Source organism: Budorcas taxicolor, chromosome 4, assembly GCF_023091745.1.
Source record: "Budorcas taxicolor isolate Tak-1 chromosome 4, Takin1.1, whole genome shotgun sequence".
Taxonomy (NCBI): Eukaryota; Metazoa; Chordata; class Mammalia; order Artiodactyla; family Bovidae; genus Budorcas; species Budorcas taxicolor.
In genome coordinates this window covers 67,169,098-67,182,281 of record NC_068913.1, presented here as the reverse complement: position 1 = coordinate 67,182,281, position 13,184 = coordinate 67,169,098, and the positions used below count along the sequence as shown (strand labels likewise).

General features: G+C 53.9%; 1 protein-coding gene across 1 annotated transcript in view; it reads left to right on the top strand.

The window, feature by feature from the left end:
• Nucleotides 1-2,836: 2,836 nt before the first annotated feature.
• ADCYAP1R1 (ADCYAP receptor type I) overlaps nucleotides 2,837-13,184 on the top strand; it is a 46,048-nt gene continuing 35,700 nt past the window's right edge. The window contains exons 1-2 of the mRNA XM_052638838.1: nucleotides 2,837-2,938; nucleotides 4,677-4,782. Of these exons, the coding sequence (XP_052494798.1) occupies nucleotides 2,837-2,938; nucleotides 4,677-4,782 (208 nt within the window). The remainder of the gene's footprint in view (nucleotides 2,939-4,676; nucleotides 4,783-13,184) is intronic.

The window sequence follows — 13,184 nt, the reverse complement described above, 5'->3', positions numbered from 1 at the left end:
GTGTGTGTGTGTGTGTGTGTGTGTGTGTGTGTGTATGGATGTGTTTGTCTATGTGTCTGTGTGTGCATGCTCATATGCTCATATGTGTGTGTACCTACAGCCCCATCTGAATTCAGATAAATCTGCTGCTTCTAAATATCTGAATGCTTTTGCAGAATGAGTGCATGTATGGTTACATGCATTAATAATCCGATAAATGTGCCTGAAGATGTAAATCTCTGTGTGATACATCTGCACATACCTTTGTTCTGTGCTCTGTGAGGGTGCCTTGGCATTTATGTGAACATGTGTGGAATTGTGTGTCGATCCCCCAAGGAGTTTCCATCTTCATTATTCCACACTTGGGTGTTTGTATTGATGCCTTCAGGTGGGTGCCCTGGGGGTAAAGTCTCTCTCTGTGGAATTGATGTGTCGTTATGCTCTTCTCTGTAGACCTGTTTCTCTGTGTGTGTGTGTGTGTGTGTGTGTGTGTGTCTGAGGGAGAGAGAGAGCACCAGTCCTCAAAAACAAACTCCTTCTGCTTGCCTGCTGCCACCCACTTGCCCCCTAGAACAACTGCAACAGGGCCAGCCACTTGTTCTTCCAGGCTAACGCTCTTGGTTCTATTAAGTTAAGGTTAAAGCAAAGGCTTTATAATCCTGTCTCTATATGAGAATTTCCTGTAGAATTTAAACAACACTGGTACCTGGGCCCAGCCTGAGGGATTCTGACTCAGTTGGGCGGGGGTAGTTTTAAATGCTCCTCAACGATTCTGCTGGACAGCCCAAGTTGAGGACTGCCAGGGTGGTTGACAAAGGTATGGGGAGCACCAGCCCCTCTGACCCCAGGCCCCATCAGCCTTTGCTCTGCACTGTAGCGCGTGCGGGCGAATCAGCCCAGATATTGGAGGCTTCCTGCCTTAGGAGCTTTTCTGAGCCCTTAGTCTCCAGCGTCTGCTGCGGTACTGTAGGCCCAGCATTCCTCTCTTCCAGCCAGCTGTGTAGGGAGCACCAGCTCTCTGAAGACAGGGACTTGGCCTTCCTAGGGTTAGTGGAGATGACGGATTCCCCTGGGGACCACCAGTGCCAAGTTGTGCCAGAGGCAGCCTGTGGCCCCAGGGGTATGGAGGGTTCTGGGAGGGGGTACAGAGGCTAAAGCCTGTGCCTGGGGTGCCCAGGGGTACTGGTGCCAATGTTTCCCCAACCTTCCCAGTCCTTCTTGACCTGCAGGGGGGAGACTGGGCCAGCATCCCTGAGGCCCCCTGGCCTTCTCAGAGCATCTCTTGGGGATACCCAGGCCCCCCTCAGTATTTCCAAGTGACCCCCAAAAGGCAGAACAGTAGGTAGGTAGAGAAGGTCCCCCTTTCCTTGAACCTTCCTGAAGCTGGTTGTCTTTCTTCTTTTTGGGTGCTTATTTATCACCAGATTGAGCTTGAAGAGGTGAGGAGAGGAGGGAGGTATGAGAAGGCGGAAATTCCAGGGGCACAGAGGGCCCTGGAGTGATGGCTGCTCTGCCCATTAGTGGGGGTGTGCAAGGACTCATAGTTGGGATGCAGCCCCTCGGGTCTCCCCATGGATGCAACCCCGGCACCTGTGGGTTAGTGGTGGCCCTGATATGGGCCTAGTCAATATTTTTAGTAATAATTTAATGGTGGTAATAACTTTTAATTACTGTTTAGTACTTCATTGTATGGCTATGCAGGGGTCTATTAACAGTGCCTGCCTGATGGATGGTTGGCTGCCCCATAATTTTTTTTTTTTTTGGCTGTTAGTGCTATTTTAAATGATGCTGCAGTGAACATTCTTGCATATGCTTCTTTCTGTACAAGTGCAGATATCTCCCTGGGATAGATACCCAGATGCCGAATTGCTGGCGTGTGAGGCATATCAATTACTGACTGATTTTAGAAGCAGACTGGACTCTTCCTCTGGGCAGATGCTGGGGCTCCCGTAACCTCCTCACTCGACTCTCTTTGCCCTATCTGGTCCCTGGGAGCTCTGAGGGGGAGATCCTTGAGGTCTGAGCACATCCTCCGTAGCATCACGTTCTGTCTGTTGCATTGGTGACGGTTTTATCCTGGAGGCCGAGTGGGCTGGGGCAGGGTGAAAGGATGCTATGTTTGTTGGGGACCAGGCTCGGCTGGGGGAACAAAGCGGCCCTGTATGAGCTAGTGAGTTGGAGAGAAGAGCAGCTCCTTGTCACGTAGCAGCCGGCAGCTAGGTGGGCCTTCATGCTGGCAGGGAGGCTCAGCACCCCAGGGCCCACCCCATCATCCTGGCTGCCCCTGGCGAGTTGTTCCCCACCCCTCAGGTTATCCTGACTGCTCCATCCAGACTGGGCCTGGGGAGGGCAAGAGCAGCAGGGGCAAGCACGAGCTGCCTTAGGGATAGGTAGTATTGGGGTGGCACGTGTCATGTCACCCACATTCCATAGGTGGGAAGTTCATAACATGCCTGCACCCAAGAGCAGGAGGGACCCGGAAATGTCATCTCCGGGTGGGCATGTATGTGCCAGCTAAGACTTTGCTGCTGTGGAGAGAGATCCGGAGACACAGTCATCTGCTGCAGAGGAGAAAGCCACCCAGACCATTCTCGTAGTCTGATGGGCACCAGGGCCAGCGGGTTCCCTGCTGTGCCTCAGCGCCTGGTACTGAGCAGGTGCTCGGCAGATGCTTGTGTGTTGGAAGAATAAAGAACTGCACATACAAAGGCATGGACGGGGGTACCCTTGAAGGCTTTGCTGTGCGTAGGGAAGAGGGACTCTCCCTGCCCCTCCTGTGCCACTGAACCTGCCGGACTCATGCTTTTTCTTTCTTTCTAGCCTGTAGACACCTGGGGTTGAGCAGTGGCGGCTGTGAATGAGAGCTGGGCGGCACTGGCCTGAGCCGCCTGCCAGGCTGAGAAGCGTCATGGCCAGCATCGCGCAGGCCTGCCTGGCTGCTCTCCTCCTGCTGCCTATGGTAAGGACCCAGGACCCACGCCACCCCCGTGCCCGGCCCCCCTCCCCCCACCGCCGACCAGCCAGAGCCCCAGGCTCACTCGAGCTCCCACCCCAGATAACCTGTGTCTTTTGTGTGCTCTCAGCCAAGCTCAGTTCACATGGCTGGTATCTCTGCCTGTACCCCCACTGGACCATCCTGTACCATTGTGCGCAGTGAAAAGGGTGCTTCTTCCTGAAGACCTTGTACCGGTTTGGCAAGAAATTGTTACATAATTTACAAATTGATTGTGATAGTAATATATGTGGGCTTCCCTGGTGACTCAGACGGTAAAGAATCTGCCTGCAATGCAGAAGACCCAGGTTCAGGAAGATTCTCTGGAGAAGAGAATGGCTACCCACTCCAGTATTCTTGCCTGGAGAATTCCATGGACAGAGGAGCCTAGCAGGCTAATAATCCATGGGGTCACAAAGAGTCAGACATGACTGAGTGACTAACACATACACATATGTGGCAGCCTTTAGAGTTGTGCAGTGTACAACCTGCTCAGCTGTATTCAGGGGCCCTCATTAGGGCTGCATAAAGCAATTTTGATCCTGGTTCCCAGCCTACTAGTCTCTGGCAGGCTAGAGCACAGAAGCCTCTCCCTGACCGAGAGGGATAGGGTGGGTGGTTCCCAGGCATTGCCCCCTGCTCCTCTGTCTGGGAATTCTGACCAGCATAGATGCAGCTCTCTTCAGAGCCCTGGATGCCAGTCCTGCCTCTGGCTTGCCTTTCTGTGTGACTACAGACACGCTCCGCTCTTTCCCTCCACGACTATGAACAGTCAGCGCTAGACTGGATCCCTGAGCCCTGCTCTTGGCAGCCTGCGATGCCTGGCACCTGCCTCCACACTTACCAACATCCCCTTGTGAAACCAGCCCTGCCCTGGAGCTTTAAGCAGAAGTAACAGCCTAAGTATGCAGCTGTCATGACAGCATTCATGGGCTTTGAAGTCATTTGATCCTGCCCTTAAATCCAGTATCTGCCACTAACCAGCAGGCAGTATGATCTTGAGCAGGAGTTGTTTTTAACTTTTTTGAGCCTCAGTTTTCCTCCTTTGTAAAATGGGGCAGGGGTAAATGAGTGTGGTTCGTAAGCGCCATGCAGTGCTGTCACTGTCCTTTGCCTGTAGCTCCTGGGCCCCCAGAGGAGAGAAAGGATGAGCCCTCTCAACCAGCTCTCCTCTCTCTCTCACCTGCTGCTCGCTCCCCTAAAATGCAGTCATAGCCTCGGGGTCTCTGGAGCTGGACTGCATGAATTTGAATTCTGGCTGTTCAGTCTACTAAGCTGTGTGACTGAGCAAGTTTCTTAACATCTCTGTGCTGAGGTCTCACATCTGTTGAGTGGGAAATGGCAAAAATAGTGCCTAGTTTGTGGTACTCTTGATATATATGTATGCATGGATAGGACAGAGGAATGCACGCACTTTAGTATGGTGCTATCTATGTATTTGCTAATGTTATGATAAAACGTGGAAACTGAGAGCCAGGGAGGGGAGTGGGATCTGCCCGGGTCCCACATTGAGCTGGTAAAGTGGAAGAGTCCTCATGGCATTTGTGACAAAGCGGAGGCACCGCTGCTTCTGAAATCTCTTGGTCACTGTCCTCTTGCTGCTTCTTTTGCTCCCCACTCCCACTGCCCCTGAGGCTTAAGTAGCCGGGCTTGTCAGTGAACCTCCCTGCTCCTGCTTACCATTTATGCCCTGTGTCCCCTGCAGGCCGCCGCCATGCACTCCGACTGCATCTTCAAGAAGGAGCAAGCCCTGTGCCTGGAGAAGATCCAGAGGGTGAATGACCTGATGGGCTTGAATGACTCCTCCCCAGGTGAGGATGGTGGTGGGGAGGGCCACCACCTCCGGCACATCTCAGGTCAGCCTGAGAACTGATGTGCCCACCTCTGGCCACCTACAGAAAGTGGGGGTACAGGTCCCTGGGTCCTTCAGAAAGCCCTTTGGGGTGATGGAGCCCTGGATCTGCTCTGGGCAGTGATGCTGGGGTTGCCCTCCTTGGGGATGGCCTGCCTAGATGCCTCGCTCTGAAAGGGGCTATTCCAGGTGGCACATGGCCTCCTTCACTCCCATGGGGGCCGAGAACGAGCTGGTATCTGGCTTGGGCAGCCAGCGGCTGTCAGAGAGCTCATTAGCAGGCAGCCTGGGTCTCATGGCAGAAGGGACACAGCTGTTGCTGGTGGCCAAGCTAGAGAGCACCTGGTCAGCTCAGAGCATGAGGTGTGAGATCGTGCCCGCCTCCTCTGCTCACCCCATCAGAGGGCAGAGAACAGGGTGGCAGTGGGGAACCCAGCCCTGTGTGTGTCTGTGCTGCTCTTCTCCTGGGCTGCTATGAGCATGGGGGCCAGGAGGCTGCTCCCTTAGGCTGGATGGTGCCACACATTGCAGGACATTTAGTGGCCCTAGCTCTCCCACTAGATGCCTGTGCCACCCCCTAATCTCAGTGACAGCCCCCAAAACCTCATATTACCAGATGTCCCAAGGGAGTGGCCTGGCCCCTGGCTGCCAACCAGTGGTCCTGTGTACCCTTTCCTCCTATGGGATACTGAGGCCCATAGAGCAAAGGCACCCTGACCCCAGCAGAGCCAGGAGGAGGGTCTGCATGGGAAGCTGGGGACTTGAGGGTAGGGGGCATCACTGGAGAACTCCTTAGACTTTCCCATACCTCAGTCACTGGAAGGTGGGACTCTCTGCCCCCTCCAGAGGGATCGCCTTTTCTCTTTGGTCCTCCCCATTCTCAGGGAGCTCTTGTGAGTACCATTTATTTAAATACTTGGTTAGCCTGCAGATCAGTTAATTGTAATGATCCCTCTGGGCTGAACTCCCTAGCCAGTCAGCTCAGTGAACATTAACTAGTAATGGAGTCCCTCCCAGCCATGCTGGCCTTTCCCTCCAGCCATGCTCTTGTTCAGCCCTGCTGCTGCTGCTGCTAAGTCACTTCAGTCGTGTCCGACTCTGTGCGACCCCATAGACGGCAGCCCGCCAGGCTCCCCCAACCCCTGGGATTCTCCAGGCAAGAACACTGGAGTGGGTTGCCATTTCCTTCTCCAGTGCATGAACGTGAACAGTAAAAGTTAAGTCACTCAGTCGTGTCCGACTCTTCGCAACCCCATGGACTGCAGCCTACCAGGCTCCTACCTGAGGCCCGAAGTGGATCTGAGGCCCCACCAGCCAGGGAAACCAAGGCGGGGGCCCAGATGGGCACACGGTTGCAAGAGACTCAATGAATAGCCGATCCAGGCCTCTTGTCTAGAGGATAGGAACGTGGAGTGCAGAGGGCAGTGATTCTTTGGAACCATGAGAAGAGGGAGTGTCAGACTCAGGTGGGCCTGGAACCCAAACACCCTGCCTCCCAGCACGAGGCCATTGTTCCTGAATCACAGGTCTCAGATATACTTGGGACTGAGCGGTAGGAAACATCAGGTAGGGACAGGTAGAGATGGGAGGTGGGATGGGGACTGGGCCCACAGGTGTGCAAGCGAATCGCACCCATGGAGCCCTGGGCAGGAGGACAAGAGGCTCCGCCTGCAAGGGTGTCCTGGCAGAAGTGTGAATGTGGGCAAGGCAGGTGTAACGATGGTACCACCCAAGAGGGGCAGGCCAGAACTGCTGGGAGGGGCTCTCCCCTCCAGGTGTTCTCAGGAGAGGATGGATGAAAGGAATTCTCTATGGGGAAGGATTCATGGAGAAGGTGGCATTTAAACCAGATCCTTGGTCCTCACACCTGGCTCTGTGTGCCTCAGACATGGCAGCTTTTAGGAAAATGTAGCCAAGACCCAATCCAAACCAATTCAACCAGAACCTCAGTCTGTCGTAGTCGCCATGATTTTTAAAGGCTCCCCAGCCAATTCTGCTGAGAAGCTAGGCTGAGAATCCTTGAGTTAGTAGCTCTTGATGGTAGGTGAGAGCTGAGGGATGGATGATTGGAGAGAACGTTCTAGGCTGAGGGAACGACAGCCCCAAGAAGCGGATGGGGAAGGGGAATGAGTAGGTCCCTATATCTGGAAGACTGAATTGAAGTCGGTGGGGGTGAGCTAGAGGGAGGTATGGCTGAGGGCCAGGGAGCAGGTATCTGTGTGTTGTGTGTCCTCTACCACTGGGGCTGGAGGTAGGAGGGGATGGCACTGGGGGCTTCTTCCCCCAAGCTACTATCTCTCCAGCTTTTCCCAGGATACCACCTGGACCTCCCTCCTCTAACCCTGCCTCGGGGACCCTGTGAGTCAGGTCACCCTCAAACCTGAACTTGAGCAAGGGATCTCAAGCCGACGGAAGAATTCCACTGACCCACCCACCGGCTCATTCATTCACTCACTCACTCATCCCCTTGCCCTCTCTCTCATTCAACTCCCATGACAAGCTGGCATCTTGGGTCCTGCCTGGTGGAGTGCAGGCAAGTTTGGGGAAGGATGGGGGCCTGCCGAGAGAGAGGTTCACACACTGATAGCCCTACCTGTAGAGTTCTCCTGGGGAGTGTGGAGACATCTCTAGGGAATAGGTCAGTGAAGTTCAGACCATCTGGGAAGGCTTTCTGGAAGAGCAGAGAGGGCTTAGGGACCAGATTTGGGCTTTGGAGGGCAGATGGGGAAGCCAGGGAAGTTCCAGGTGGGGACTGACTCCAGTAAAAGTAGGAAGGGGGCAGTGAGTATGGTCAGAGGGAATTATGACAGCTGGCACTCAGATACCAGGGGCCAGGTTCTAAGTTATCACACATTCACAATTGCATAGCATAGCTCATTTAAACCTCACCAACCTATGAGCCGGGTAGCATTTTCCTCCCATTTTCTGGACGAGGCTGTACAGACTCACAAGAGGGTAGGTCACTACCTGTTACCTAGTAAGTTACACAGCCTGGAAGCTTGGAGCCAGGACATGGTTTTGATCCTTCCAGAGTTCGTGCTCTCTGATCACTAGACTGCATTTCGGTTCAGAAAGGAGGGAAGAGACAGCCCCACCCCTGCATCCCCCTCACCCCAACCCGAAGGCCTGCAATTTTCTTGGCTACTAAAGGCCAGAGGGTGTTTGTGTTTACAAGGGTTGGGCTGGCTGGAGGCCTCAGCCTCTAGTGACCTGCTTGGCTAGGTCTCCCAGGCCCCAGCTTCAGCCTTGTGGAAAGAGAGGGGCAGGTAGAGGGGAGGTGTGAGTGTCCAGCTCAGCTCACTTCAGGGGTCCTTCCTGCTGGCTGAGGTTGGAGGAGCCCCACCTTGAGGGTCCTTCAGAGCAGGGGGCCTCTGGGCACTCCCCAGATGTCCTGGGAGATATCTTCCATCCTGTCAGCTGCCTGGACTTGGGCTTGACTCAGGACTCAGGCTGGGTCCTCGGGGCATCCTTGGCTTCAGGTTTAACACGCTTATGAACCATGGATAGCCATTCATCCCATCGTGCCTTGTAGAGCTTCTGGGAGCATTTAAAGATGCTGATGGTCAGGCCCTCCCCAAAGCAATGAGGGGAGCATTTGGGCATGGTGGCTTGTTGAGAGAGTGTGTTAAAAGCCTCTCAATGATTCTAGAGTGTATCCAAGTTTTAGAACCACTGGCTTGGTCAGAGAAGACCATCTTCCAGGGTGCTCATGTCAACTCAGGCCAGAGAGCAGTGCTCAGGGTCCAGGCAAACCCGTCTGGGAGCCAAGAGTCCAATCTGACAGTACGCAAGAGTCAGCAGTTGTGCATTCTGGTATTGATATCTGTGCCTGGGGTGAATGGAGAGAGACCAGCTCTCCCGCTATAGCCCTTCTCGGCACCTCCCCTGCCCCTTCTGTCCCAAGCGCACATGCTATGCATGGAACGTTGGTCGAGGGTCAGCCAGTGTCACTGAAACACACCTGAACAAGGAAATCTGTCAGCCTGTGACAGTGACTGTGAGTGTGAATTCACGGCAACACTTTTATATATATTTTTATGCTGATGGCTCAGCAGTAAAGAATCTGCCTGCAATGCAGGAGACGTGGGTTCAATCCTGGATCAGAAAGATCCCCTGAAGGAGGAAATGGCAACCCACTCCAGTATTCTTGCCTGGAGAATCCCATGGACAGAGCAGCCTGGTGGGCTACAGTCCAAAGGGTCACAAAGTTGGACACAACTAAGCAATTGAGCAGGAGCATGTACTAATAATTTATATATTTACTACTTGTGGGCTTCCTAGGTAGCTCAGCTGGTAAAGAATGCACCTGCGATGCAGGAGACCCTGGTTCAATTCCTGGTTCAGAAAGATCCCCTGGAGAAGGGATTGGATACCTCTTCAGCATTCTTGGGCTTCCGTGGTGGCTCAGACGGTACAGAATCTGCCTGCAGGTTGGGAAGATCCCCTGGAGGAGGGCAAGGCAACCCACTCCAGCATTCTTGCCTGGAGAATCCCCATGGGCAAAGGAGCCTGGCGGGCTGCAGTCCATGGGGTCTCAACGAGTTGGACACGACTGAGCGACTAAGCACAGCACAGCATATTACTTGTATGTCCCCGTGGTCTTTTATATCCAGTAAATTGAGTGCATTGGAATGAGGACGCTGGTCTATTAGAGACGAAATGCGTCTGTGGCATGTTGTAGCTGTGTAGCTGTAGGTGGGGGCCTCCCAGGAGGGCACCTGCGTCCGCTTAAGTCCTTACTCCTCACTGATCCTGGGATACCCACCCCCCACCCCCAAAGAGAATATGGGATGGTAATGTATATAGTGGCCTTCAGAAGCTGAGGGACAGTGATAGGCTGGGGAGGGGCACTGGAGCTCGGCAGGGGGCTTAAGCAAGTAGAAAATGCAGGGAAGACCAAGGAGAGTGAAAGCAAGTTTCTGACTGGGTGGTTTCGTCCGCACCATCCTTGGCAGGTTTTAAGGATGTTTATTGGGACCAATATATTTAGTGGTTTTGTCCCTCATTCCAAAGCCCTGCATGCGAACTAGATCTTGAGACAACACCAAGACCGGCTTCGTCGTTGTGACGCACGGAGAGGCCAAGGCCAGAGGTGGCCGACACTGGCCAAGTCACACTGAGGGCTGGAGCCAGTTCTGGGACAGGCCCCAGGTCTGCCGTCCCAGCTGGGGAGCGCTAGGAAGCAAGGAGACGAGAGACAAGGAGAAAGGACTCCTGTGCGTGGGAACCGGAGTCGCCTCTCTGAAGCGTCCCCAGGCCCACGCAGGGCACAGGCACCGCCCGCTGGGCTGGCCGCTTTGTTCTCTCGGTTCAGCCCAGGCAGCTCTGCCAGCCCCGATGAGTCCTGCCAGCACCTCTTCTTTGTGGGGTTGCAGGCTTGCATCAGTCTGGAGGCCTTCCCTGGATTTAAGTGGGCTGGTCAGGTGTGGTCCTCCTTGGGGGTCCCCCGCCCCACACTTTGGAGGAGATGGAAGAGGGAAGCCAGCAGTGGCTTTGGCACGAGGAAAGCGGCTTGGAGGAGACATAAACAGCCTGCTCATTGCTATTCCGACCCAGCCGCTGAGGCCTGTCCAGGGTGCAGAGTGCATATCCCAGCCCCCACCTCCCCTCTCACCAGGAGAGCGGCCTGAAGGGGGAGGGAACCTCTGCAAGGCTGGGCCCAGGCTCGCCATCCTTGGAGCAAGATCAGCTTCCTGTCTGTGCCTCCCAGCAGCTCTGAGAATGAACAGACCCCCAGCATGGGGGTCTGCAGGGACCCTCCCTCTGAGGAACTCACTTCCCAGATCTGACAAAGGGTTCAGTTTCTGTCCAAACCTGTTTTCCTTTGGTCCCGTAGTTCTCAGATGTAAGCCTGCATCAGAACTTGCTGGAAGGCTTGTTAAAACCCAGATTGCTGGGCCCAGCCCCAGTTTCTGACCCAGTGGATCTGATGGGGCCTGAGAGTCTGTACCTCTGGCAAGCTCCCAGTGGCACTCCTGCTTGGGGGTCCACACTTTGAGGACCACTGACTCCCACAGAGAAGGGCTGTGTCTTTAGTCCTCTCTCCACTCCCCTAGCACCGAATTCACAGCTGGTCCGCATTTTATGGATCAGCAACATTGGCTGTAAAGTAAATTTCAGTATGTTGAATCATTTTTTACCCTTGAATCGTGTGCCGAGATGAGGGACTTGTTCTAACAATACCCAGGCAGCCTCGGGCAGCTTCTCAAAAGAGGGGATGGTGCCTTTGTGTGAGTCCCCCTGGTTTCATGAGTGTTGAACGCTGTGTGGAACTGGACGGAATCATCGCCATGACAACCTGAGATTAGCTCCTTATTTTGTTCCAGTCGGGGCTAATGGCTCTTGCATTCTCTCTCCATTCAACCTGCCCAAGTGGTCTTTCCCCTCCTGCTGTCACAAGGCACTGCGTCTCCTTGGCTGCTGTGCGTATCAGCGTCTCAGCGGGGGAGCAGCCCCAGAGAGTGTGCCCACCATCACCTCCCACCCCAGCAGAAATCCCCCTGGGCCTGAATTCCTCTCACCGAGTCCCCATCGAGGCTTGTAGTGGGATAGACTGAGCCAGGAAGGCGTAGGCAGGCTTCATGGAGAATTGGGAGGCTTGGGGTGTCAGAGTGGAGAGTTCTCCCAGGGAAGAACACTGTTCTGACTTCCTCTGCACGGGGAAAGAGGACGGGAATGCTCTTGACCCTGAAACCACGTCTGATGCACTTTGCCAGCTCCTCCTTGAAGCAGACAGAGTTCGCTGCAGCCGTGTCATCAGTATCTTCCGGTTGTCCTTGTGTTTCTGGCCAGCCCTCCAAGTCTTCTTTGCCAACTTCTCTTCTGAGTGGTGACCTTCCTTTTGTTGGGGCCAGGCCCTAGTCTCTTCTCTCTTTTTTTTTTTTTCCTCTCAAATCTACACCCTCTCACTGGACATATTATCTGGGCCCATGGCCCTACATAACTTCCTTGTGCTGACCACTTCTTATTCTCTTCCTCCAGTGGCAACCTCCCTTCTGAACACTAGAATTTTATCTAACTGCCTATTTGAAATCTAGTTCTGCTTGGCTCTTTGCATCACCTCAAGCTAAACACACCCCAGCTGACACTCCTGAGTTCCAGCTTGCTGATTCCCTCCACCACCTGCTTCTCATCCAGCCCTCCCCACTGTGGCCGGTGGCTCAGACATCTAGCCATCCAGACACTCAAACCCAGGTGCCAACCTCGGTGCCTCTCTCCCCTTCGCTGCATAAGTCAGGGTAGCCTAGACCATGGTGCAGTAGCAAATGAGCCTTAACGTCTCAGAGACTTAGTACTGTAACGTTTATTGCTTGCACGTCACAGGCCAGTGTGGTGGGAAGAGGGGGGAGGTGAGCTTGACTCCACTTAGTCCTTCAGAGATCCATCTCGGAACACTGCCACCCTGGATATGTGGCCTCCAGGGATGCTGCAGAGAGGGGAGAGACAGAAAGGCTGCAGGGTCTGCAAGGGGTGTTTGAGACCCATTTGTCATGCCCCGCCCGCTCACCATGAGTGAGCACTTAGTCACGTGGGATGGATGAGCATGAATGGTCCCTGGCACGCTCGCCGGTTGTGTCCAGCCAGTCTGCCACCAAGTCCTGCCTGCAGACCCTCCTACACAGCACTCCATTCTATCTCGGCTGCCATGGCTCTTCATCGAGCCCCACCACCCTCCTCCCAACTGCTGCCACATCCTGACAGGTGTGTCTTCGTGTTTGCTTTCCTGCTCTTGAAATGTATACCTTCCCACACAGCCGAATCAGGCCGTGTGCCTCCTTGTCTTAAAACCCCTCCAGGGGAGGCACAGTAATGTCCCCACCAAGGATGCCTACATCCTCATCCCCCAAAGCCAGTGGACTGTGTTGCCTTAAAAGACAGAGGGACTTGGCAGGTATAGTTATGTTAAGATGGGTGAGTAGCCTGGATTATTCAGCATATTCACAAGCATCTTTATAAGTGACAGGAGGAAGCAGGAGGTTCCAAGGAGAGAGATTTGGAGATGCTATGCTACTGGCTTGGAAGATGGAGGAAGGGGCCACAGGGCAAGGGATGTGGGTGGGCGCCTGAATCTGGAAAAGATAAGAAAACAGATTCCTCACTAGAGCCTCCAGAAGAAATGTTCACACCTTGACTTTGGCCCCTTTCTGACTTCTGAGCTCCAGAACCGTGAGATAAGAAATCAGGTCATTGTAAGCCACTTAGTTTTCTGTGTTACAGCAGCAATGGGAAAGTAATATACCATCCAAGGTCTTCTTCAGCATTTGGCATTAAATCCAAATTTATTCCCGTGATCACAGACTGTAAGCCCTGGGTGAGCCAAGACCAGAGGTGCTTATTCATCCCACTTTTGCTCTTCAGTAT